Source organism: Micropterus dolomieu, linkage group LG08 (assembly GCF_021292245.1).
Source record: "Micropterus dolomieu isolate WLL.071019.BEF.003 ecotype Adirondacks linkage group LG08, ASM2129224v1, whole genome shotgun sequence".
Classification (NCBI taxonomy): Eukaryota; Metazoa; Chordata; class Actinopteri; order Centrarchiformes; family Centrarchidae; genus Micropterus; species Micropterus dolomieu.
This window is the reverse complement of record NC_060157.1, coordinates 15,361,340-15,388,096: the sequence shown is the minus strand read 5'-3', so window position 1 is coordinate 15,388,096 and position 26,757 is coordinate 15,361,340. Positions and strand designations below refer to the sequence as shown.

The 26,757-nt window shown below is 40.9% G+C and overlaps 2 protein-coding genes and 1 long non-coding RNA gene across 8 annotated transcripts; 2 read left to right on the top strand and 1 right to left on the bottom strand.

Annotated features, from left to right (window-relative positions):
- The first annotated feature begins 5,960 nt into the window (after positions 1-5,960).
- Positions 5,961-15,811, top strand: LOC123974860 (tumor protein p53-inducible nuclear protein 2). 3 transcript variants are annotated; one of them, XM_046055826.1, is made up of 4 exons: positions 5,961-6,226; positions 10,290-10,640; positions 11,780-11,936; positions 12,046-15,811. In XM_046055826.1, the coding sequence occupies exons 2-4, from the start codon at positions 10,517-10,519 to the stop codon at positions 12,308-12,310; spliced, it is 546 nt and encodes a 181-aa protein (XP_045911782.1). In that variant the 5' UTR covers positions 5,961-6,226; positions 10,290-10,516; the 3' UTR covers positions 12,311-15,811. The 3 variants fall into 3 exon arrangements, with proteins under 3 accessions (XP_045911782.1, XP_045911781.1, XP_045911780.1); XM_046055825.1 differs by having other exon boundaries at positions 11,366-11,936; XM_046055824.1 differs by having other exon boundaries at positions 11,363-11,936.
- On the bottom strand, positions 9,538-17,882 carry LOC123974861. The gene is made up of 2 exons (XR_006825954.1): positions 17,577-17,882; positions 9,538-11,890 (listed from the first exon to the last, which is right to left on the bottom strand). It is a non-coding gene; the product is annotated as an uncharacterized LOC123974861 (long non-coding RNA).
- LOC123974859 (glutathione hydrolase 7) lies at positions 17,152-26,626 on the top strand. 4 transcript variants are annotated; one of them, XM_046055823.1, is made up of 17 exons: positions 17,575-17,755; positions 18,147-18,232; positions 18,508-18,741; positions 19,091-19,317; positions 19,501-19,652; positions 19,757-19,874; positions 19,999-20,066; positions 20,481-20,554; positions 20,739-20,932; positions 22,102-22,189; positions 22,692-22,819; positions 22,909-22,997; positions 23,102-23,254; positions 23,375-23,489; positions 23,603-23,740; positions 23,945-24,044; positions 24,812-26,626. In XM_046055823.1, the coding sequence occupies exons 3-17, from the start codon at positions 18,522-18,524 to the stop codon at positions 24,982-24,984; spliced, it is 2,037 nt and encodes a 678-aa protein (XP_045911779.1). In that variant the 5' UTR covers positions 17,575-17,755; positions 18,147-18,232; positions 18,508-18,521; the 3' UTR covers positions 24,985-26,626. The 4 variants fall into 4 exon arrangements, with proteins under 4 accessions (XP_045911778.1, XP_045911779.1, XP_045911777.1 ...); XM_046055822.1 differs by lacking the exons at positions 17,575-17,755; positions 18,147-18,232 and adding an exon at positions 17,152-17,368; XM_046055821.1 differs by lacking the exon at positions 18,147-18,232.
- Positions 26,627-26,757: the final 131 nt, after the last annotated feature.

The following is a 26,757-nucleotide window of genomic DNA, read 5'->3' as shown; positions in this document are numbered from 1 at the left end:
TGCAAATAGTTGTGTGTTATTTTTCTCTATTCTTTTTATTATTCTTATATAACTTGCATTGTTTATTCCATATTTATATATTTCTAGATGTATTTATGTCAACTGTATGTTTGTCTACGTGTAGCACCTTATCACCAAAGCAAATTCCTTGTATGTGTAAAACACTACTTGGCAATAAAGCTCTTCTGATTCTGATGTGAGTGGTAATTAGATTATTATAGTTGTTAATAGTGATACTTTTTACTGGTGTAGCTGGTCGAGATGGAGGTAGTTTTTACTACTTTATGCACCTTTGGGAGTTTATTCTGCAGATTATTTCTCAATTTACTGATACATCGTTTGGTCTCTATCACAAAAATAGTAAAGAGGCAAGTTGACATTTCAACCAACAGGCCAGAACCTAAAACTATTCAGTTAACCACATAGAAAACAAAGAAAAGTAGACAACTCTAAGAAGCTAATACCAGTGATTGTTTTGTTATTTTCCCTTAATTAATTAAATAAAGTAAAACGTACAATATTCCGTCTCTGAAATGTAGTGGAGTAGAAATATAAAGGAATGGAAATCATTAGAAATATAATGTACTTTCCACCACTTATTCTCACACACACAGGACCAAACAACGATATATATATATATTTGATATATATTTGTTATTTGTTCCATATTCCCCTGTGAGATTTTGCACATTACGGTTTGTGTACAGATCAAACAAATGAGAAACAACTTGTTTATTAGTAAACTGGTGGATGGCATATTTTTAAGCTTTAAACTGCACCAGGCTTGCTGTTTCCCCCTAATGTATAGTACACTGTTGCTGGCAGTGTAAGGTTGTTGTATGCAGGAGGAAGGTCTGAGCAACTCTCTTCTGGGGCCACCGTCTTATCATCTGCCAGCAGCCAGCTATGCAGGGGCAGAGAGACGCTTGACAAGAGGGAAGAGAGAGGCACCAAAAATAAAGGCAGCAGAGCACATGAAATCAAGTTCACTAAGGTCATATAATAATTATGAAGTTCAAGTTTATGGGATGAGATTCTTTATACTTCATCAACCAAATAATGCTTGTTCGCTGCTATGATGTAGGCGAAGGGACGAAGGGACATAAGTGAACACACCTCTTTTTAAAATGCAACCCCACGTACAGTTTTTAACTGTCTGACGATCAAACACAGAAGCTTAAGTCAGCAGAACATTAATTGTAATGCCTTTGTGAACTCTGAGTGTTAGTGCTGTCCCCAAATACACTACATGCCCTCTAGATCTGTTTTGGAAGGGATGAGTTGTCAAATCAAGTAGCTTCTCAGCAAAAAAGTTACTTTACTGTCTGTTTCAAGCGTCAACAAACAGTACAAGCCGGACCTCTGAGTCAACTTGTCCATTGCCACACCTTGGTCTTCACCCACAAACAAAATAGCCGTGTTTACAACACAGAGGTTTTGATGATGTTGGAAGCCTTCCGCATTCACACACGTGCCTTAATTAGGTGGGTCAGGCTGGGCAAGGACAGGCATGCTGTTAAACAAGAGCTGCATGTTACCTTCATGAACGTGAACACACACTGGGAGAGAGAGAGAGAGAGACAGAGAGACAGAGAGACAGAGAGAGAGAGAGAGAGGGAGACATTGCTGTGACCACAGACTGTATATAAGAAGGCTGTGACCTTTCACCTACTTCTCCAAGCAGCTTGAGAAACTGTGGGAATCCTGTGAAGCCAGGCAACTTCAGTGAAAGCTCTAGCATGGATTTAAAAAAAAGGAAATAAAGAGGCAGACAATGGAAAACCATAACCTCTTCTCTTTCTGTGTCCTTACGAAGTGTATTTAAGCCCCAGTTATCTTAATAATGTGGTTTGGAATTACTTCTATTATAGGATGATTACAATTACAATTAATTGTATTTATGGTCATACATGCATGCACATGCTACAAGGACATGACCTAACCAGTTCCACCAGGACTGTGACTTTTTCTGATCAGTCTGAGAACACAAAGCACAGATGCACAAAATGTTCTTGCTAAATGTTTGTGTTCACTGTGTTACCGGGGTTTGGATGTCATCATCACTGCAGGGTGAATACGTGTACTTGTGTGCGCGTGTGTGTGTGTGTGTGTGTGTCTTCGTTATGTTGTGTGTGTGTGTGTGTGTGTGTGTGTCTTCGATATGTTGTGTGCGTGTGTGCGCGCGCGTGTGTGTCTTCGTTATGTTGTGTGTGTGTGTGTGTGAGTGTGTGCGTGTGTCCGCGTGCGTGTGTGTGTGCGTGTGTGCGTGTGTGTGTGTGTGTGTGTGAGTTTGTGCATGTGTGAGTGTGTGTGTGTGTGCGTGTGTGTGTGTGTGTGTGTGTGTGTGTGTGTGTGTGAGAGTTGCCTAGCACCTGGTAACTGTATAGGCCCGAAACCTTATCATCCTGCCTTCAGAAAGCTTATGCTGTACTGGACTCTTGCTATTGTCTCTAAACGACATGACTACGTCTATGGCAGGAAAAAGTAGCTTACTAAAGAAACTGTGTGAAACACAGCCTTGTGTCTGGACACACAAGCCTCTTAGGTGTGGTTCGTTTGATTTGTGTTCAAGATGTCAAAGTCACACAGTCAGGCCTGAACTCACACTCACATGTATTACAAAACACGACATGACATACTGTAAACTGAGTGCAATGCATAGTCCTGATACAAAACACTGCAATTTCAGGTTCACTGCCAAATGCTGAAGGATGAGATAAGATTTTCCTTTATTAATCACCTGTAGGGTAAATTCAGCAGCACAGAGGAATATAAAAAGAACAAAATACAATAAAAGTCAAAAAGAGTCAGTTAACATTCTATGTAGATGTATAAATTTATATAACCTATATGTAATCAAATTTAATAATAATAACAAATATGTTCAAACATTCAAAATCGAATCAAGATAGAGTCTGTTAGTGGAGATAGGAGACGTTTGGTGCTGTGGAGTCTGATGGCAGATGGCACACACGAGCCTAGGCACTTTGAGGCACGGGGCTGCATAAGTCTGTGGCTGAAAGTATTCCTGAGCTGCCTCAGCTCAGCAAAGAAAGGATGAGAGGGGTCGTCGATGTTGGCTCTCAGCTTCCCTCTCCTCCTCCTCTCAGTCACTGCCTCCACACTGTCCAGTTCCATGCCCACCACCAAGCTGGCCTTCCTCACCAGCCAGCCCAGTTTGTTGACCCCACAAGTCCTGATGCCACCTCCCCAGCACACCACAGAAAAGAAGATGACACTGGCCACTACAGACTGGTAGAACATCTGGTGCACGCGTTGAAGGGCCCCAGCCTTTCCTCTAGAGGGCCTCTGTGTTGTCTGTCCAGTCCAGTTATTTGTTGTGTTGCACCCCAAGGAACTTGTAGGCTAGGTGTCTACCATCTCTACTCCCTCTCCCCTCATTACGACAGGGGTGTGGGGCCTCACTGTGTCGGAATTCCACCACCAGCTCCTTGGTTTTTCCTGGACTGAGGTGGAGTTGGTTGCTGTCACACCAGCTGATGAAGTTTTCAATCAAGTCTCTATACTCCTCCTACCTGTCATTTGTGATACAGCCAACGATGGAGGAGTCATCCGAGAACTTCTGGAGGTTGCTCGTTCCTGAGTCGAAGCAAAACTCAGAAGTGCAGAGAGTGAAAAGATAGCAATATCTTAGGCAGCATGTCAAGCCTGACATACAGCGGGCTGTCAGTGAGGTAGTCTGTGATCCAGGCAACCGGTTTCTGATCCTTCTGCATCACAGAGAGCTGCTCTGCCAGCCAGAGAAGTTGGATGGTGTCAAAAGCACCGAAGAAGTCAAAGAACACAATCCTTACAGTGCTGTGTGGCTTCTCCAGGTGGGTGTGACCTCCGTGAAGCAGATATCATTCACCCTGATAAGCTGGACTGGACAGAAAATATGGACACTCTCCACAGGAAGGGGCAGAGCCGTCTGTACTTCCTGAGATGCAGATGTTTTACCAGTCTGTGGTGGCCAACGTCCTCTTTTATGCTGTAGTTTGCTGGGGAGGAAGCAGCAAGAAGAGAGACGCCGGTCAGCCGGACAGACTGGTGAGGAGAGCTGGCCCAGTGGTGGTCTCAGAGCTGGACTCTCTAGTGACAGTGGCAGAAAGAAGGACCCTGGACAAACTGCTGTCCATACTGGACAACGCCCACCACCCTCTGCACAACACCTTCATCGGGCAGAGGAGTGTGTTCAGTAGCAGACTGCTGTCCTAGCCCAGCTCCACCAACAGACTTAAAAACTCTTTCGTCCCCCTGGCCATCAGACTGTACAACAGCTCCTAGTCGTGGCAGGGAGGACAACAGACAAAATAACAATTTCTACCTCATTTGCACTGTTTACTGTTTTTGCACTGTTTTACTGTGGCTACTGTGTTATAAGTTATTTTAATTTTAATTCTATTTTAATATAGGTTTAATGTATGTTTAATGTATGTATGTTTCGTATGCTATTGGATACTTGAATTTCCCTCGTGATAAATAAAGTATATATCTATCTATCTATCTGATACAGCAAATACGGTTGATATCATCATGATGGCTCCTACTGGGCAGAGTTTCAGTAGGATGGAGAGGAGATCCGCTATAGGGTAATGTGCACAGTGGACTTGAGCATTATGCATAATGCTCTGCAGACTTTATCCAACCACACCACAGCATGACCTCTCACCTAGAGAAACACACATATGTGCATTAACGGAATCAGAATCAGAGTCAGAAGGAGCTTTATTGCCAAGTAGTATTTTACACATACGAGGAATTTGCTTTGATGATAAGGTGCTACGTGTAGACAAACATACAGTTGACATAAATAAATGTAGAAATATATAAATAAGGAATAAACAAATGCAAGTTATATAAGAATAATAAAAGAAGAGAGAAAAATAATACAATTAATTGCAGGGAAAGAACAATGTGGCAGATAATTACATGTGAAACAAAAACACACACAGAGTCACCAGTTGGCACAATCTGCAGTAATCAAGGCAGTGGGTATTCTGAAAGCTCCACAGACTGCAGAGCGTAAACGTGACCACCAGGGGTTTTCAAAACCTCTCCACAGCTCATTGGCTACTCAAATGCTGCATTCAGAAAGAGCACGGCTGATTGGCTGGTATAGGTTGAGTGGCACGTGGAGGTCCTCCCCACCAAGCCAGAATTAAAAAGATGGATGTTGAGGAGGAGGGGAGGGAGTTCTATTTACAAATTCACTTTAACTAATCTGGTTTGTGAAGTGAGAATATGACTAATAATTAGATTATTTAAGGTTGGTATTGTCATTTGTTTCAGCAAAATGATACATTTTATAAGGAGGTGAAATCATGTAAAAGAGATAAGATTACCTTTTTATGTTGTACAATATTCAGCACCTAATGAAAAATAAGCACTTAAATGAAATGATGCATGTTTATATTTCAAAATGAGTATCCACTGAGTGACATATATAACACAAAGATAAATAGGCTATGTTCTGTCTGTGGTGCAGTCTGTTCATGAGTTGATACAGGCCTAACAGGTTAGTTGCAGCAGCTTCGGCTCTTTGTTCTTCTTTCTGTGGGTGTATGTATTTAATTAAACAGTTGACAATTTAATCAATTTGCTGTCAACAGATTTTCATCCTTTCCTTGTTACAGAAGGCCAGTCTTTGGAGCTACGTGAGCACAGACTCGGAATCAGTTTACCATCCCCCAGCCCTGACCTCAAACAGCAGGGATGGTGAAAGTACAAGCTGATCGCGGATCAGTCTCTGGGCGTGAAGTCACCCTTTCCATCTGGGCGCAGGTTGACAGCCCTCTCTCGCCCAGCCCCCCACCCTATTACCTAGAGGCCCGGCTTGAGGCTTGTGTAATATTCTGATTGGCTGGTTTGTTTGGTGTGGGCCGGGTCAGGGGCGTGGCCGAGTGTGTTGTGATCTCACAATCAGCTGTTTTGTACGTTCCTACATTCTGATCCGAGGATCAGCTGGAGGCAGCAATAAACAGAAGGAAAATCTGCAGCGGAAAAAAAGAGGAAAGGAGGAAACAGCTGCAGATGTTATGATCTGAAACATCAGTGTAACATTTTTACACGAAGCCCTTCTTCTGAGAAGAAAGCCTTTTATTTTTGTATTATGGTGTTTTAACTACCTCACTTAAAGACTATCTAAAGCTATGCTTTAAGAATTGTTGTCGTTTCTACTGTGTGTGAGATCTCGTTTACAACTTGAATAACATTGCAGAGGCAGGTAAGCTATTCTTTACTTTGCTTAAAACCTGATCCTTGGTGTGTTTTGTGTCCCGGCTATATGTGCTCTCAAAAGGTATCATGCTACATTTGTCTCTGCCAGTGAAACGGCTGTATTCCTCATATGCTCAGGCTATCTGCAGAAATTATCCACCAGATAGGCCATCATCCATCATCAAATCATAAACCATGTAGAAGCTTTGTCTGTCACCGACTATTTGACTGCTGTATGTTATAATTCGCAATGACCTATTATTAGGTCATAAATAGCAGTATAGCAACTCAACCCGCTTAATTAGGTCGATTCGACGTCCTATATCCCGAAAAATTACACCAGCCCACGTACGTGTATATCTTACAGGACGCCAGCAGCCGTTGTTTAGTGAATTGCACCAAATGCTGATGTGGAGTCAAGTCGATGGCGAATGTTGATGGGTTTTTTTCTGGGAGGCGGACCTTGTCGGCTAAGGTTTTTCTGCAAATAGCCTACATCCACTTATGTTGTTCTCTGAAATACCAGCTTCGTTGTATTGTCAATAGCCTATCCAGTCGATCCAGTCTTTCGTGCAGTGTCGCTGAGCCACAACTGTCATTGCTTTGACCCTTCAGCTGTAAGAGCTTATACGGATAATTCATGTTTAACCTGGATACCCTACAGAAAGTCTCCTCTCGGCCGGTCGGCTGTCGACAATCTGAGGCCGAGGACGATGTTTTATTTAAGGGTAGCTTTGTGTATTAAAATGTAGCCGAAACATGTTGCTTTCTTTTTTTTCATAACGATGGGTTTTAACTTTAGACGACAACCGTCGACAATAGCAGCCATTCACATATGGATTGTTTTCCGTATAGTATGGCAAAAGGCAGACAAGAAATAAAAAGGAAATAAAGGTCGCATATACGCGGTCACAATATCTTACATTTTCGCTATATTTGCTACTCAGACCTCTTTTTTTCCTATCCTCCGGTCGCCAAATAAGCTGGAGGAGCCTCTCCGTCAGCGTCAGTGACGTGCTCGAGACGTCACAGGGGTCTTGTTTTTATTTCGTGAGAGTCCCCTCCCACCCTGCAGCACTCCTCCTACTTTTTAAAACAGACCAATGTCAAAAGAAAGATCCATAATTCAAGGTCCTTTTTTGATATTTTAGGATGGGCAGCTGTGCCTGTAAAATTATATTTATAGGGTGGAGCAAAAACACAAAATAAGGCAGTGCTCCTAATGATCATGTAAGAACGAGGCAGCATCTCTCTGCTGTAGCATGTCTGTGCCCTATCTTCATGTAACCTATTTAAAATTTTAGTCTTGATAAGATATATTTTCCTCCCCTTGCTTACTTGTTACATTTTAATGTATTAGTTTATTTGAAAGGGAAAATGCTTATTGAAGCCAGAGTTTGCCTAGAGGGCTAATTTTCACCTGTTGTCCCTGGACAGATGTTAAAGGGCATCGTAGAAATAGAATAAAAGGACCTGTCTTATCAAATTAATATTTACAACATAATTAATAACCACAAGCTAGTTCCGTACACATCCACTGATAATTGATGCCACAGTATAGGCTAGTTATTTTAGCTGCAATCCACACTAATAAGAATAAATAGGGGACTGTTAAAAAGAAAAAAGGCTATAGGACTGACCATGACAGAGGAGACAAAACAAGACAGCCAGACTTATTAACATGCTAACAATGTCTTAATTATATGCTCTACATCTCTTCCTTTGCTTTTTATCAATGTCAATAGATGGCAGTAGTTAGATAATGCTTCTACACAACATATACCATGTATTCAGGAATGATCTCCTTCAGGATGTAAGCCATATCAGTGGTGCTTATTTGTGTTCTATTGGCAGTATCAGTTGCTATATTTACACCAGCACGATAGCCCTGGATAAGCTGGTACTGCCACCAAACTGATAAAATAGGTTTTATCTATGTCTACGTTGAGCGTATGTGTTTTGTGCTGCACCTTATGCAAAGCAGCCCTGTTTATCTGGATTTAGTTGTCATGGTCTCATGACTTAAGTTTTTATTAGTCCAGGAATGCATTGAAACAAACTCATTGTTGAGGATGGACTACAGCACCTCAGTCCAAACTGAGCTCATAGGTTTTGGATTTCCCTCTGCAAAATTCCCCAAAATATGACAAATATTGGGGCTTTTTTATTTTACTCACCGGATAGGATTTTTAACACATGACCTAGAAAGTGAGTCAAAATGATCGCATACAAACCAGAGTATTTTAAAAAAAATACATCTGAGAGCTTCTATCTCAGAGGCCCATAATGATCTTTTTGGAAATAGGCTTTTACCATTTCCATTACCATTTTATGCCCATTTATCTCGTTTCTTAAAGCATACATCCATGTAAATGGTGTCTCTGACAGTGACTGTATTTGTTAAAATGATTATTTGGCTATTCTATCTGACACATAAGAAATCTCAGGAATATGTACTGTATGGTTGCAATTAGGGTGTTTTTGTTCCTGGTGGCCATTGTGATTCTCCAAATAAGGTCAGAAAATGTCAGCTTCCCAACAAGCATTCATGCATAGCTTCTTCCATGTCTCTTTGCTCTCTACATCAATCTTTCCACTTTCCCCTAAAGTTGAATGTCAGCAGCACATATTGGATTTGGAGAATTAAAAAACACACCAGGCTGTTAAAAAGATTGTGGACTGAAATATGTTATGATCTGGAATTTAAACCACTACAACTTTAAAACTAGTATAGGCTACAAATAAACTAATATATGAAAAAAGCATACAGGGAGAAAACTGTCTTTGAGTATGTCAGCAGGTATTGGCAGAGGTTTGCACTCTCTGATCTGGTCAGTCATTCCTTCGTCTGCACTCACGCAGTTTAAGTAAATAAAACTCAGCCTTTGAACATGTAGGGGTTTATCTTGTAAGTGATGGCTGTTCACACATCTGTTCAACATTACATCATCGTGTTCACATTTAGGTCAGGCACTTGTCCTTTGCCTCCGTGCCTTCCGTCCTAATGTCTGTCTTTCTTTGCATTTCAACATTGTGCACACTCACTTTGTTTGACTTTGTGAGAGTTTGGCTCATTGTATCACCTCCTTCCACCTCGCCTGTCCATCTGTCCGGAGACTGTGCTGATTGATTATCTAAATTGCACGGGGGAGGCGAGTGCAGCCATTGTTTACCAGCTTCTTTCTTACTGATTTCATTAATTTTTTATGAAAACAATTTTTTACAGCCCGATGTTCCTTTGTCAATGTTTTTCTGCAGTGTAGGTCACCATTATATGAAAGTTTAAGTAATATACTATTTGATATACAGGCTATACTGTTGAAATTTCATGATTCATAATTTATTTCACTTCATTTGAGGATCTGCTGTACATTCTCCTGTCTGTTGTGTTTGACCCATTCAAATCCCATTGAATTAAGTACAAAAATGCAGTTATCCAGCATTAAAGCTGTTATAAACAATATTTTAACATTAAAATTTGCTCAAAACTAAATTATTGCACTTACAGTATATTGTTCAGTTGGCCAGAAAAAAACAACACAAATGAATGATAATATTCTCTCATGGATGTGTAAACAGCTTGTTGTACTACCCCCAAGTGGCCAAAAAATCATTACATGCAGGATAACAGCCACAAGATAGAAATTTAAAAAAAACTCTGTGCACAGAATTGGTAACTGGAAGCTGAATTTGAGAATCTAATATGCAATCTAACCAGCAGTGTTAGTGTGGAAACTTTAATATAAGCAGATTCTGCTTTTAATTACACAGTGTTTGTGTCAACATGTCATTACAGGCCAGGTCAAAATGCTTTGAGGTTTGGGCGCAAAAAACATTTCCAACCTGTTGTAATGTGACTTGAAATATACCAGAGAAAGCTCTTACCACGCACATTGCTCACTTATTGTGCTTATCTAATGCACCCTGACTAAGCAGTAGCAAACTAACCCAAATGTGACTTCTTTTTTTAGATGTCTTTAATAAGAAAATGTGTTGACAGTGAGGCACCTCATAACCTAACCACCCTCTTTTCTCTCTCTCTCTCTCTCTCTCTCTCTCTTTCTCTCCAGGCCTTTGCTCCAAACCAAGTGAAACCTTACATTTGCACTACAGAAGCCTGTCCACTCCTGTTTGTCAAAACCAAGATCCAGCAAAGGGCTTCAATTGAAAAAAAACAAAACAACAACAAGCAGCAAGCGATAAGTAAACTCAACTAAGAACTCAAAAAGGCAGCTACAGCTTTTTCTTTGTGGACGACAAAAAGCACCCAAGTCATCAACACTTGACACAAGCAGTCATGTTTCAGCGTCTGAGCAACCTGTTGTTTGGGGAGGTGGAAGAGGTGGCAGCTGAGCTGAAGGGACCCAACCCCTGTGTGACGGAGGCCGACGAGGAGGGATGGATGCTCGTCAACCTGCCTGGTGAGTCTCAAGAGCAGTGGTGGCCTGGATATTTCAGTGTGACATTTTACAGCCATTGGGAGCTAGTCAAATTGTGTTTTATGTTCAAAGATTAAGCTAGCTGAGAAATACTTCTGTTCACTCTTGCATGTCTATAATACTGACTAACATTTGAAGTGTAGTGAAGTATTGATGGGAAGATGATGGGGTGAGGTGAGGAGTCATGCTGATGGTCACCCATATGGCTGCCACACCAAAAGTGTTGTCTGTCAAATGATGGAAACACATTATTCTGTGTGAACATACATCTCCTTCCTCTTTGTTTATGATCTCAATCATGACAAAGGCAATTAGTGAGTTTGTCAATTTGCTTCGGTGCCTGTTCAGAAGCCAACCAAACATCAAAAGCAACATAAAAGTACCTCGCAGTAGAGTCGAGACGAACATTATGTCACTGACATAATCAAAACCTTAGAGGGTCAACACAACTAATGATGTGACTCTTTTATGTTTTGTGTTTCCTTACCTCTTCTTCCCCTCCTCCAATTTTTTTAAAAACCTTTACATTCCCCATACTGGTATGCGTGCGCGTGCGTATGTGATCCCTGAAAAATTGCCCCTTTCATCCCGCATGGCTTTTTTGAAAAATAAACCACATTTGCATAATTTTTGCAACCTCCAACCTTAAACATCGGTCTTTATTGGCCGTCTCATCCCTGATCTCATCGCTGCCATGTGCTCAGAAGACTCTGAATGCATGATGCAGGCAGAGGACGAGACGGGAGCCCCGCTGACTGCACAATTATTTCCTGATAGTAACCAATCAAATCATCAAGATACACATACAAGGACTGAATGCCCAGCCCCTGTTCCCCACGTGCCTCATAAGCGCCGTAGGACGCATAAAGGTCGGGCACGAGGTGCTGCAGCATCATCAGACCCCTTGTCTTGTCCAAGCGCTAGCCCGTCAGACATGGGTGCCGCTACACCCGTGACCCAGCCAAGACGGGCCAGACTATCCACGCCTTCTTCCACCCCGTCAATGTCCCCTGGCTCTGGAAGTGAGTGTGGGGGCAGTGGGGGTAGCAGTAGGGCAGGCCCAGAGAGAGGCTGCATGGATGAGAGCTGGTTTGTCACCCCTCCCCCCTGTTTCACTGCAGAAGGAGCCACTGCGGAGGCCAGCCCGATGGAGGACCTGCTCATCGAGCACCCCAGCATGTCTGTGTATGTCTCCTCAAGCAACTTTTCCATGGTCTCCAACAGCAACCTGTCTGTAGTGGGAGAGGAAAGCATTGTCAGCCTAGCGAGCAGCGTGAGGTGAGAAATAGCACCATTTCTGCTAGCTGCCCTTGACCTTCACCTGCTTTTTCAGCATCAGCAAGCCAACAGTCACACCTTTTCTCACATTTGTTCTCTCCCCATGCAGCAGAGTGGCTGAACCAGGTGCTGCCACTGCCACCGCCATCCACGGCACTATGCCCACCAGGGTGACCCGTGGAGCAGCAGCCCAGGCGGGCACTTTGGCCAAGGTCACCCAAGTGGCCAGGGTCCAGCGTAGCAAAGCTCGCATTGAGCGGCGCCATCTGGGCCGCAACCGCATCCAACGCCAAAACCGCACCAGGGAGCAGGTCCCCCGCCACGCCAGAAACACCTTCCTTCACCAGCCCAGCAAGCGCAACATCTGCCACTAAACTCCTCAGCAACTGCGGGGCATCGTTTACTCTGAGGGCATTAGTTGTGCATAGTCAGCTCCAAGTCACACATCATTAAATGTATTCACCCACTGCGTATTTGATTTCATTTCTGCATATTATATCATATTACCCTTAGATACCAGTAGACCAGTAGCCTTTTCGTTTTGGTTTAGTCACAAACTGACCTGGTAGTTTTATGCCCCAATTCTGCTGTTATGAACCCAGCCCTCTGAGTAGATCTGTGTAGACCTTTACTATACATATTGTCCATTGCAGTATCCAAACAACAAAAAAAAGTCTTCAAAATATGTTTAAAGGTTATACTTAGTAACGATAAGGTCTGAATAACAACAAAAAGTTTAGCTCTATTAATTTTTTCTCTTATCTTAGTAAAAATGATCTCTTTTCTTTCAGTGTTCCTTTAGGCATGTTTCTTTTTATTTAATTCAACCTTTAAATACCTAAAATACTTTTTTAAAATTTGGAGATAACGATTCTAAACTTAAATGACTGGGTGTACTTTACGACTTTTCTGGTGGAAACAATGCAAAACAGAGACAAGTTAAGCCTTAGTAACTTTGCAGAGAAAACAACTAATCATTTCTTTGGAGTATTACCCAGCTGATTAGTTTATTTTTTATTCAGAAAAAGTGGATGGATATACTGTGTGTGACGAGAGTGAGAGGAAATTCACTAGACATTTGTTTCTCTCCTGTTTGGCCTGCCAACAAAGTAAAAGAGGGCAACGTTGTCTCATCATAGGAAACAAATGTTTCGTTGATATTTCTCCCCTCTCACTTTGTGATGGGTGAGAGCAAGTAGAAGATGGTGAGAGTATGAGCAAAACAGACTAAAGAGTAAAAGATGATGTATTAGAAAGTGATAGTTTTAAAAGGAATGTGGTTAACATGAAATGGTCATAAGAGGGTGTTATGTAACCCTCTAAGCAGCCTGTGCGCAAATTTTAAGAGAGCATTTGTTTTACATATTTCATGTGTTTTTCTGAGGTACCTTGAATATGAAAATTTGTGTAATGGGCACCCATAATAAATATATATATAGAAATATTGATGAGCAGGATAAATGGAGTGGAGGTTAAAAGATGCAGGGCTTGCCTTTGGGTTACAGGGTATGGCAGGTTATAGTAAGTGCAGAGCGGTATAATTGATGGCAACTCTTTATTTTGTTTTGTTACATTGTTTTCTCCTCATTTTGTCTTGTAAATTGTAATATTATTTTACAGTCTCTCTCTTTCTGTGTGGCTCCACCAAAAAAAGAAAGAAAAGAAAGTTTGTTCCTGTCAGAAAAAGAGAAAGTACACCTCTGGCTTTTAAAGCCAGCAAAAAAATTGCTCCCTGTGGATCGCACGCAGCATAACGATCATTAAATGTGTGGTCTGTGAACTAAAGTAATGAGCCCGGCACACATCGGCCATTTCCATCCACAGTGTGTGCTGTGATCTTACGTTTTCCATGTGAACACCAAAAAGAAAGAACGATCGCTTTCATTGAAAAGTCACCGACTGCCCAGGAGGCCACTGTTAGGAGAAAAGAGGAGAACCGTCTCCTCAAAGCCTAATGACACCCATCTTCCCCTTAGAATACATTCAAAACTATCATCTTGCTTATGTCATTATCTAACAATGTCCACTTAAAGATCTAGCATACTGATATGTATTCAACAACAATAGTAAACAATGGTGCTGAAGTGTATACTAATGTTTGTAAATTATTTGAGACATGGATGTAAGTTTGCACTGTCATACATTTTGTCAGAGTTTTAGCGGCGTGCTGTGTGCTTGTTTTTCTTTTGTGATATATTGTTTTTCTTTTTCTTTTGATTCAAATTGTGGGTGCGAAGGTGTACTGACATGTTAAATGCTAGAAACTCTTTAAAAAGACATGAATAGCGATCATTTATTTGTCTTGTAAATATTACAAAACAATTTACAACCTTCCGTTAGATGTCAAAGCCTCTCAGGACTTGAGTCCACAACGTTGTGTCCAATGGTACTAATGAGAATCCTCTCTCTGCCTCACATCTGTGCTCATTATCAAATCACGAGGGCATTTCCGTGGCCAAAAGTGGTGTCTTTGCCCCATCTTCGGTTTCATCTCTTTGAGATGCACCATAAAGCCAGCACTAGACTCAGAGTTGACTGCCATAGGCAAGCACTGCCCTCCAGAGGGTCCATTAGCACAGCACTAGCTGAATGGATGCTGGTGAGGATACAGTACTATGAGATGGTTTCAATACAATGTGTACTGGTGTGTTCAAAGGACAGGATGAAAGTATGGGGATTCATTTCAGATTGTTTGGAAAATGGACATGTCTTGTCTGATTTAGATCAGCTATGTCTGTATCAAGTAAGATACATTATTTCCCCTTGAATCATACCACAACAGTTTTTATTTCTGCCAATAATCCTATAAATGACTCTGTTTTATTCAAAATATGTTAATATATGTTAATTTATGATATAATTATGAATATGAGATTTTTTCTGTTTAAAGATGACTATTGATGTATTCTGTTGATTCCTCTGAATGGTGCAGGAGATGGATCTGAGGTGATGATGAGTCTCTCTCACACACACACACACAAACATTATACACACAGTGATCTCTATTTTGGCTTCCGCACTCCCCAGGGGTCTTACTATTCTAACTACTAACTATACATTTTGTTCGCCTGTTCTACATACAGAATGAAAACAGGGTAATAATGAGAGATCACAGGTGTGTGTGTGAATAAAAAATTTAAAGATCACCACAGATACCCCTCTGCTGCTGCAAACCTGTCCTGTTTTCCCTCATTTTTCCTTTCTTTTGGCTCTTTTCTTCTTTCTCACCAGTGTCAGGTTAAAAAGGAAATGTGTTCCCAGTACATTGTGTGTGTTTATTGAAAGGTGTGGTTTAAGAGTGAAAGTCATCAAACTATGGTGAGAGGGAGTGGTCACCAAGTGTGTCGAGCCTACATGATGTGGACAGGGAAATGATGAGGCAGGAGAAAGATACTTTATATATTATAAAAAAATGAATTAAATGTATTGTAAAAATACAATAGAATATGCTTGTATTTTCCCATATAGTTATTAGAACAGTTCACCAATGGAATATTTTAAATGAAAGGTGTTGAATGTCTGGGGAGTTTAATATGTTTAATGTTGTGCCCTGAAATGATGGCAGCTTAAAAACATTTGGGGTTTCACCCATGTTACATCTTAATTAGTAAACCCCTCCCCCCCATAAAAATGAAATATATAGACATATAAAATTTGGTGTATCTGATATCTACAGTATGGTGATTGTGCCTTTCACTATTTCTGCATGGTTTTTGTGATGTGCTGATTTTTCCATCCCCAAAGTGGACGGTCGTCCACTGACAAGCAAGACCTATGCAAAAGTCACCTGATGGGGTTTTCCAGCATCCATTCAGAAACAAAGGTACCCGCCAAAAAAAACCCAACAACAATAAATACTCAGGTTAACACCTGAATCTTGTGTCATTATTTTCATGTGGGAGAGCAGGAGGGAATGGGATTAGAGCAAAGAAGGTGTTTAGTATTTAGATCCAATACTTAGGCGAAAGTAGGCGTGCCATGTAAAAACACTCATACACATAGAAGTCTTGCATACCAAACTGTACTTAAGTATTAGTATCCAAGGAAGGTTAAAGTCAAGGGCAACTGGACTTGGTTGAAGATACTAGAAGTCCCTCATCCAAGAGACTTCTTCAGGCATAGATAACTATGAGCTGGATGACTGAGAACCTTCACAGACATCCTAAGTATTAGTATGGAAATATTATCCGCTAAATGTATCACAAGTAAAAATACCAATTATGCAGCAGAATGGCACCTGTCAGTGATTTTTGATAATTATTACCTTTTTATATACAGTCTATGATTATTACAGATGGATTAAGCAGCATTTTAACAATATAGCTAGTCAAGAGGGAGAGAATTTTAACTAGTTTACTTGCATTTGGGTTGTTAAATCTTTAACGGTGTATAATCTTTCATAAACTGGTCATAGTAACTAGTAACTGTAGCTGTCAAATAAATGTAGTGGAGTAAAAAGTATGTTAGATAAGTAAAAGAGAAAGTTAGATGGAGTGAAGTAGGACAACCTTGCAGATGAAGGTATGATTGCAGGCGGAAGTTTACAGTATGCAAAAAAGGCTTAACAGATGGGTGTGGTAATGGAGTGTAAATATAGTGCTTGGACTTGATATGGGTGGGGTGCTGTCATGCCCAACTTTAGTGCCCTAGCTTTAGTGCCCTAGACTGGACGCTGGAACAAGGGAGGAATTAAAAGCAAGCAAATTATGACAAGATGTGTACGATGCTGTTGTAAGGGGGCCTAATGTAGAATAAGGATAATCCATTGTGGTGTGTGGTGACAGATGGCTGGTGGCCTAACTACAAGTGTGTGTTAATGAAAAATGTAGATAGATGTAGTAGAAGATCACCACAGGTACCCCGCTGCTGCTGAAAACCTGTCCTGTTTCCCCAATTTCTTTTTTTCTTTTCTTTTGTTTCTTTTCCTCCTTTCTCACCAATGTCAGGTAAAAAGAAAATGTGTTCCCAGTAGCCTATTTTTCAACACCCAGCTGTTTTTTTCCAGCAGGGGATGCAGACGCTGAGCAACATAATTTAGTGTCAAGCTGACCTTTGTCCTATCTGTGAATTGACAAGAGTAGCCTGCAACTATTTGCTGTTGAGGAGTCACATGATTGTACACTGTTAACCGAGACTCATATATAGGCGGTAGAAGAAACAAAAAACAACAAAAGAATGAGGCTTTATGGGAGGGACAAATGGTAATTGGAGCAGGTATGCTGTAGACCTGCTAAAACCTGTCTATCCGCTTCACCAGTCATTAAGCAGGCTACTCAACCATAAAGACTTGACGGGTTTGTGTCCTGTCCTGGGAGAGTTTTCCAATTGGCCACTGTCATAACATTGGATGGGAACTGGCTTCAAGCACCTGTGCTGAAAATGGGATTCGGTCGTCAGCTGTGCGGCGTTGAGACGTAGCGGCTCTCTAAGAAGTAAGTCTGATATTGATGTCTCGCCAATGGCACGGCCATCGGCCATGTTTCTTACGTGATATGTGTAATTTAAGAACATTTCCTCACCAGCCATACATTCCAATTATTCCAGGTTGCCTTTTGGTATTCAAATCAAGTCACAGTCGAAGGCCTATTCAATAAAATCTGAGCTTAAATTACAGCTAGCTATTTCACTGACAAGTCTTACCGGTTGTATGCTGGGCTGTAACGTGACGCTTACATCGCTGCGGTGTGGCGAAGTGATTTAGGAGCTCTTGTAGTCTTGGTGACGGAGAGCTATGCTCACCTCACCTGCCGTGTTCAAAAATCCCAAATATCACCTACATGGATGATTTTTTACTTGACTACACGCAAGTTACGACCACGGTAAGTGACAACAGCCTCGCCGTGAGCTCTCTGCCGCCGCAGGTTTGTTACTGAGTCAACAGAAAGATGTGTTAGCTTGTGACAGCGCGGCGAATAAACAGCACCATCAGGATATAGCGCTTCGGGGGGTCGGCTTTGTGTTTGTGTTGTAAAAGGTAAAAATTGTGTTGTTTTAAAATAGAATAGGACGTTAATTTAGTTAGCCGCTTTTCTGCGCCATTGGCAGAGGCAGACATATTGTCGCATGTTATTATTTACGGCACGCTCTGTGTGTCTAACTAATGAGTGTAACATTATGACTTTGCAAGGTAAACAGGCTACAACTCAAGGACATCTAAGGAAATTCCTTGTCGATAACTAGTTGAGCTGCATGAGTTGTTGTCTTTTGCAGGTGGCGCCGTACATGATGGGAAAATGCATCATCATCGGAGCTTTACACACCCCGTGCCTTTGCCTATCAAAGATTTTCAATAAGAAGTAGGCTAGAAACTGCATTCATCTTGTAGCAGGGATGCTTATGTCGTAAAAGAAAATAAAACTACAAATCCCTGTAGGAGAATTGTGATATTATGGGATATTAAAGATCCCATCAATAGATGTAATCACCACTACAGCAACACTAGAGGTCCATAAATTTAGTACAGTGCTTTTTAAGCTGGATAACAATAGCTGGTCATCCCAAACAATAAACAGATGTGGCCTAACTCCCTCACACCCTAAACATAAATAATAGGTTAACTGTGTGACTGCAGGATCAGCAGCAGCCATGCACAGCCCTGCTCCTGAAATTGTGGCAGGGTACCCAACTGGATGTGTGGCGGATAAAGATCCCAATCCGGAGACAACCTTGGGGAGTGCGTACTCTCCGGTGGACTACATGAGCATCACCAGCTTCCCCAGGCTGCCCGAGGACGACATGTTGTCTGGGGAAAACACCTTAAGATCCCGCAAAGATGATGACAATGTCCTGAGTGAGCAAGAAACAGGTGAGTCAGTCAGGTCAGACACAATAACTACAAAATATACCTTCCACAAACGCTATAATTGAGTGTGCTTAGGTTTGGATGTTGATTCATGCAGCATTGTTTTTCAGTCAAAACTCCAAGAGTTGTTTTTCAAAAGGTTCAATTTAAACAACAAATAATTATTTTCATTATCATTTAATTGGCTGATTATTATCTTGAATAATTGTTTAGTCTATAAAATATCTAGAAATGGTGAAAAATGGCTGTCACAATTTCCCAGAGCCCAATGTGGTATTCTCAAGTGCCTTGTTTTGTCTGACCAACAGTCCAAAATCCCAAAGACATTCATTTTACTGTGTTGCGCGTCCAGACCCAGATCTGTTTCTGAAGTCGGCTCGCCTCCAGCGTCTCCCCTCCTCAGCTTCGGACCTGGCCAGTCATGATATCGCATCCCTGCAGGAGACCAACAGAGACCCCTTCACAGAAGACTGTGCTTGCCAGCGAGATGGACTGACAGTCATCATCACAGCCTGTCTCACCTTCGCCACTGGAGTCACTGTAGCTCTCATCATGCAGATCTACTTTGGAGACCCACAGGTACGGTTATGTTTGTGTTACCTGCATTTACACTTTTGTAACCATGTTGCAATAGTGTTGCTTTTAAAAAAATAATTACAGGGGATTATGAGTGATTCTACATGTTCCTCTTGGAGTCCAAGGTGGTTCAAAGGCTTAATAACAATCTCCGCCCTCCGGCTTTGTTCTCCTGTTTCATTCAAGGTCTTTAACCAAGGGGCAGTGGTGACAGATGTGGCCCAGTGTACATCTCTTGGTTTTGAAGTTCTGATGAAACAGGGGTCCAGTGTTGACGCTGCCATCACTGCTGCCCTCTGTTTGGGCATTGTCAACCCTCACACCTCTGGTATTGGAGGGTGAGTGAACATTTTAATCTCTTCCAAACAGGGCTGCCGCTTAGGGTTCTCAGAGTTGGCTGAATAAGAATCTGAAGCTGACTTTGTGTTCTGTTGATGTTTAGTGGTGGAGTTATGTTGGTGCATGACATCCGTAAGAATGAGACGAGGGTCATCGACTTCAGAGAGACGGCACCATCGGCCATTTATGAGGAGATGCTTCAGAAGAACCTTAGTCAAAATGTAAGGCACTTTTTCTGGTGTGTCCAATTTTAGCAGTGAGATTTTGAGGATGAGAACAGAAGATAGTCTTATTGTTTAGCTCTGGGGTTAATGTGTGCACCGTGTTCTTGCTATTGCTTTTCAGCCCGGCCGGCTGGTGGGAGTACCAGGCATGCTAAGTGGGATGCATCAGGCACACCAGCTCTATGGCAGGTACAGTAACTATTATGTAATGCTGTTTTTATTTGTTCGGTCTTTCCCCATCTTACCATGTCGTGAATACTGTAGTCGTTTAGACTATTTATTTTAATAATGTTGACTTTGACAGAGCATGTGGCAGAGTTCAGGGCTAACGGAATGATTTCTCATAGTGGAAGTATCACCAGCTGTTGTAAAAGCCAGAGTGTAGGGCCGCAATTACCCTGATGCTGTGTAATTATCATGATACTGATGCTGATAAGAGGATGAGGTTACAGAACTAAGTAACTTCATCCATGCATGGAGATTAAGCATTGTGCTAAAATATTGTGGTATGTCATTTTTTGCACAATAATCCAGTTCAGAGTGTATGTATATATGGTTTTAAACATTTGTAAGCAAATCTTTCATGACTTTTGAATTCCCCAGAATGCCGTGGGAGGATGTGGTTACTATGGCAGCAGATGTGGCCAGAAATGGATTTAATGTTACTCATGACCTAGGTAAGTATAGTTTAATGCTGTACAAATCACTGTGGGTAGTCACCTTCACTAAATACACAGCTCCAGTGGCTAATAAAACGCCAGCTTTATCGTCCGGCTTCAGTGTTGTTCCCGAATAACAAAAGGTGAAGTCATATATGAAGATAAGGCATGTACTCAATCTGCCCTTCCTCTCTCTCCTTAGCTGAAGCTCTGGCTATAGTTAAGGACCAAAATATGTCGGCTGCATTTCGGGATTTGTTCCTCCCCAACGGCCATGCTCCCCTCCCTGGGCAGTCCATCAGACGTCTTGATTTAGCAGCCATCTTGGATGCTGTCGCAGTTAAGGGGATATCGGAGTTCTACAGTGGAAACTTAACACAGGAAATGGCAGTAGCAGTAAGGAAGAATGTTTTTCTCTCTCCCCCGTCTCCAACTAGGATTATATAAGTAGTCATGAATTCTGCATAATCTCCGTGGGAAGTCCGTTTTACCACTCAAACACTAAGTCCCTTTTGTACCGTCACCTTGGCTTTTTACATTCTAGATCAGATGAGATAATAATTCATTACTGTCATATTGTGGCAAAAATTATGATTAAGTTAGTTAGTTTATTATTATTATTAAGTTAATTATTATTGCTCAGAGCTATTATTTTTTGGTATTTTTGTGATTTCAGATTATGTTTTCAAAATATAAATCAGCATAGAATGTATTCAATATTTTGTATAAAATGATTATATGTTACTATATAATAAATTATACACTCAGTGGCTACTTTATTGGTTACACACCTGTGCCATCTAATGCAATCCAATACAACCGTTCTGCCATAAAATTGACTTTTTACGATACCTATATACCTACCTATACCTATAGAGGTGTTAATTGAATTGTATCTCTCAGCATTGAGTTCATAGTGATGTTTACACGTTTCTGAACATATCAAAAACTAAACATTATAAACTTTGCAACAGTAGAATTAAAGTTGTATTGAATTGCAGTAGATTGTATAGGTGTATCTAATACAGTGGCCACTGACTGTATGTTCTTGTGTCTCCTCTGAAAGTAAATGTACATACCACTAGAGTATCACTGCTATTTAGTGACGACATTGTGACAAAATAGTATAAACAATACAATAATCAAATATAATGTTGAAAAAGAAGAGCAAAGAAAAAATTGCTGAGGAAACATAAAAGCCGGGATGGGGAAGGCTTCATGACTAGACTGTAATCTACTTTACTCCAGTCTGTGACATTTGTACTCTTCGAGAAATATTTTAAATTTTAGCCTCAATATTGAGAGTAACTCAATCTTTAAAGACACACATAACAAAATCAGGATCTAACTACAAACACCACAGGTCAAACCAACTTACATTGTCATTTAGATTCACTGGGCATTATTTGACTGAATAGGTTTGTGAGTTTAGTACTGGTAGAATTGAATCCATTGTATCCATGCACGGTCAAAAGTTTGACAATTAAAGTTCCCTGTTAGTGATAGTGCACAGGACAATGATTTCCTCATCCACTTTAAATTTGAACTCTCTATGCGATTTCTAGGTACAAGCAAGAGGAGGAGTGCTCACAGAGGATGACTTTGGAAACTACAGCACAGTCTTACAGCAGCCAGCAGAGATCATCTATCAAGGTAAATACCTGTATTTATATCAGAGCTGATAGAGGAATAACCCATAAATCAGCATAAAACTCACTTGAGCTGAATCATAGATGGGATTGCAGGGTAACTGCCATCTATGGTCTTCTCCATTTCTCGTTATTATTATTTTTCTTTGTTACCATTCAATGTACGACGTCATTCAAACTTCAAAAGGTTCAGCTCATTGAGGGTATCGAGTTGCTGGCTTAACTTTGTGCGAAGGAGAAACTCCCAGCTGTTCATTAATCAATCCCACCGCAAGTTCTTCAGAAATTGCATTCTCTAGTTTCTTCTAGTGTTCCTGTAAATATAGTATGTCCCTCAACTTAATAATGACCAAAGACATGTCCACTTTGACGTGGTAAAATGTATAAACAGTGGAAAACAGTGGGCGGCACGGTGGTCCGGTGGATAGCAAGTATCTTCAAAAGTTATTTTGCCCCTAAAATTCATGATAACATTTTCAATCTTGTGTTTTCTTTTGTTTCTGAAGGACACCATGTGATGACAGCCTCGGCCCCACACGCAGGTGTTGCCTTGATCACTGCTCTCAACATCCTGGAAGGCTACAACATTACTGGCCAGTTGCCCAGAAACAGCACCTACCACTGGATTGCAGAGGTAGTATACTAACGGCTTTGCCACTATACAGCATAAATTGCAGTAATTCATGTGATTTTTACATAATGTGTATTGCATTCCTCTCCCAGGCTGTAAAAATAGCTCTTGGCCTGGCTAGTGGGCTGGGAGACCCCATGTATGACCCTGCTGTCTCAGAGATTGTCGCCAAGATGCTGAGGTAGAGATCCCTGTGTCGTCTTTAAATATATAATGCATACATCCATCCTAATTCATGAAGGTATTTTCATTTAACCCTCCCCTTTTGTTGTTCTCATCTCCAAGTAAATCACAGGCTTCCCTACTCCGCCAGATTATCAGCGACTCTCAGACCTTCCCTGTGAACCATTACACTCCATCGTTTACCTTGGTGGCAGGTGCAGCAGCTGCCCAAGTCATGATCATGGGCCCAGACGATCACATTGTGTCAGTCATGAGGTACATCATTCTTTAATTGAACTCCTATTACACATTGTTTGAGCAAATCGCGGTGGCTGTTGATATCACTGGAAAACTTTAAACTAAGACCAGTTTTCTTTTTGCTGGTGGCTGTTTTAGCTCTTTAAACAAACCATTCGGCAGCGGGATAGTGACTCCTTCAGGAATCCTCTTGAATAGCCAGATCTTGGACTTCTCCTGGCCTAATGAAACACAGTCCTCATCACCTAATCCAGTAATTGTTCATTTTGTCTTTGTTTAGTTGATTGCAGTATTGATTGATTTCTTATTGAAAGCTTTCCTGTAGCTGCTTTTATTCCTCGCGGTCTTTGTTTTCTTTTTCTGTAGCATAACAGCGTCCGGCCTGGGAAGAGGCCCATGTCTTTCCTGATGCCCACAGTAGTGAGGCCTGCCGTTGGGTTATGTGGCACATATGTAGCTGTTGGATCTTCCAATGAAGAGAAAGCTCTCAGTGGCATCACACAGGTGATAAAATTTCTGGAACAATTAATTAAATTCATGCTTAATTGTAGATTCTTATATGTTTGGAAATATATCCCTCTAGAAATGTGTTTTTTTGGTTTGTTCCTGTCCAAATTAAAAATCAAAAACTCTGCCTGTGTTAACAATTTATTAATGTATGTGTTATTGTTCTATGCATCTTTTGTTCCGTTTTGTAATCCCTCATAGGTGCTGATGAATGTTCTGTCTTTGCGTAAAAATATGAGTGACAGTGTAGCATACGGAAGACTCCACCCACAGCTGCAGCCTGACATCCTCCTGGTGGACTGTGAGTTTTTCCTACTGATCCTTCTATTGTGTGAAATAACCATCCAAAAACTATGATTGCTGTGCTTTGGGCTTACTGGCCTTTTGACTTCATTTGTTATTTCCTGATATTAACGGGAAATATGCGCCTGCACCCAGATTATGCTATCTAAATAAAGATCAAACCAAGAGTGCCCTTGTACCAATATTTATCAGATTGTGTATGCTGTGCAAAGTAGATGAGGGTGGCAGTAATTGCGTCTATTGTCATCAAAAACAAAGGTGGCAGGTGTAGGGTTTACATTGGCCTGACTTCCTGTGCTGTGAAAAGATGAATCTTCTGCAAATTTTAGTGGGAAGTGGCAAAAATAGTGATGATATGTTTGTAAATGCTGTCAACCCATATTGCAAACATCACACTTTCTCGCTGGCTCCAGGAATCAGATACAGTATCAGTTTCTGGTACATTCATCGTGATCCAGTGAAGAGCACAGATCAGGATGTCTTGGATCTTAATATAATCTTATCTTGGCTTGAAGTACTCCTGGATGTGTGCTTGGTTTTAAACATGATATACTATGACCTGCATGACCAAAAATCCTCATAGACATACCAGGATTGCTTCATGTGCTGTGTGAACCCACTCAGTGTTATTTTCCCTTGCCAGATTAACATTACATTTGAATAACCGGTGTAAACATTTATTCAGTTTATTATTATTCATTGTCAGTTCTTCCCACTAACCTCAGATTATCTTCTTCTCTCCCACTGTCTCTTTCTCTCCTACAGCTGAGTTTCTAGACGAAGACATGGAGCTTCTGCAAGCCAAAGGTCACAAGGTGCAGAAGGTAGATGTTTTGTCATTGGTGGAGGGCACCCGGAGAACCAATGACCTAATCATTGGGGTAAAGGACCCCCGTAGTGCTGATGCCTCCGCCCTCACTATGTCCAACATACCCTAGTGTACCCCCTTCCCTCATCCCATACTCACACATAATGAAGAAGGGGTAAGTGTAACACTGTATGATGGTTAGTGAGGGAGTAAGGAGGCTCCTCATCAACTAATACACTAAACACAAGTTAATGGCAAAGTGCAGTTGTTTAATGGAAAAAAAAGCTTTGTCTGAGATGACCTTGTAGGAATCTGATATGATCCACTAAATAGATATTTTGCTGACAGAAAACTTCAGAGGATCACCATCTCACATAACGATGTTGGCATGCCCTCCCTCACAGCCTCAGATAACATCCAGCCTCAATGTGGGTAGTGTTCTTTTAATTGCACCAGTCAGCATCTGCAGTCTATATCACGCAGTGCAGGGCACAGAGATGCAAGGTGTGTTCATCACTTCAAATTCCAGATCCACTTAAAGAAAGCAATAAACTTAAGGGGTTTACAGTAGATATACTTAGTGGATGTGAAAAATAAATTAGAAAAGCGTAATGGATTTTAAAGGTATTTCCATAACATTGAGTGGCAGCTAGTTTTTTTGTCTGCGAGGTGCCGAGTGGGGCATTCAAGAGTGTTGCTCTCTGAATATAGGATATGGAATTCTGATGGAAATGGATGATGAGCCAATTGATTCATTGCAAGAATGGGCAGGCATGAAAAAAGTAATGATGTCACACCAGGAAGCCGCCACTTACAACACAATGCATGGTCCTCAGTATATTTGGCCCACCTTTCTGCTTTTCGACTCTTTTACTGCATTTCACCATCATTCCAAATAACACATGAGATAACATGGGATGGAGAAGGTAATAATATTTAAACCTTGAATTGTCACAATTGAAAATACTAAACTGAACGCAGAGGCTAAAGTGTGTACTCTCCTGCTCTTGATATGGTGTGTAACTGTGATTAGATGTTGTTTGGTACAGCTGCTGGAGTTTTAATAGTTGCGAACAATCAATGGCTCCTTGGGACCATGGTAACACATTATATAAATATGTCATACAGAACTAAAGTAAGACCTTCCCATCTCAACTGATTTCCTTATACAAGAGGATTTGCTTCAGGTTCACAGGTGTTAAATATTACTAATGGTAGAATAAATGTATTTAAATATATAATTTTAGAATGTTTAGTTGTTGCATGATTTTGTTCTCATTTAAATCTTGTGGCTTACATTTGTTTTTATTTAGAGTGGGGATACTTGTTTTTAGAATGGGAATAGTCTTTACAGATGGATTGAATGTAATCTGTCTATTTTTATATCAACATTTTTTGGGCTGTATACATTATTTCTACTGTTGTAACAATGCATTGAATCAGCACATTGTAGGCTATAGTATTTATTTTTTGTTTACTTGTGTAATATATTTTAGCTAGGTACAGCAGCTTTTGTAAAACATTGCATCTAAAAAGTGGTTAATTCCAGAATGGCTGGGGCTGACAGATCAAACATGTCCTAACCTTGTTATTGTTGTTGGGCACTAGTGCAATATGACTGTTGATGCTTGTTTATTGTACTGTATAGTACCATGCCTTAAGGCACGCATTTGCACAACACCTGATGTTTGATTTCATGTTCATTTGTACCTGGTTTTAATGAAAATCAGCACCGTCCAAACCAAGAAATAAAATGTTTGCACACATCCTAACACTGAAGAATGTTTGCCCCTTTTTTCCTCCATAAGTGTGCATTTGGTGCATATGACCTACTGTAGAGTAATAAGTGAGCTTACTCTTTCCCAAAGTGAGGGGTACATGGATGAATTATAAACTAAACTGG

What these genes read in the sequence shown, in the direction of transcription:
- LOC123974859 (XM_046055822.1), top strand. Translation starts at nt 18,522, where the DNA reads ATGCACAGCCCTGCTCCTGAAATTGTGGCAGGGTACCCAACTGGATGT. An exon ending in CACAGGAAATGGCAGTAGCA is followed by an intron (nt 20,933 to 22,101) that starts GTAAGGAAGAAT and finishes TGCGATTTCTAG; the next exon opens with GTACAAGCAAGAGGAGGAGT. An exon ending in TGACATCCTCCTGGTGGACT is followed by an intron (nt 24,045 to 24,811) that starts GTGAGTTTTTCC and finishes TCTCTCCTACAG; the next exon opens with CTGAGTTTCTAGACGAAGAC.
- LOC123974860 (XM_046055824.1), top strand. Translation starts at nt 10,517, where the DNA reads ATGTTTCAGCGTCTGAGCAACCTGTTGTTTGGGGAGGTGGAAGAGGTG. An exon ending in GATGCTCGTCAACCTGCCTG is followed by an intron (nt 10,641 to 11,362) that starts GTGAGTCTCAAG and finishes CCATGTGCTCAG; the next exon opens with AAGACTCTGAATGCATGATG. An exon ending in AGCCTAGCGAGCAGCGTGAG is followed by an intron (nt 11,937 to 12,045) that starts GTGAGAAATAGC and finishes CTCCCCATGCAG; the next exon opens with CAGAGTGGCTGAACCAGGTG.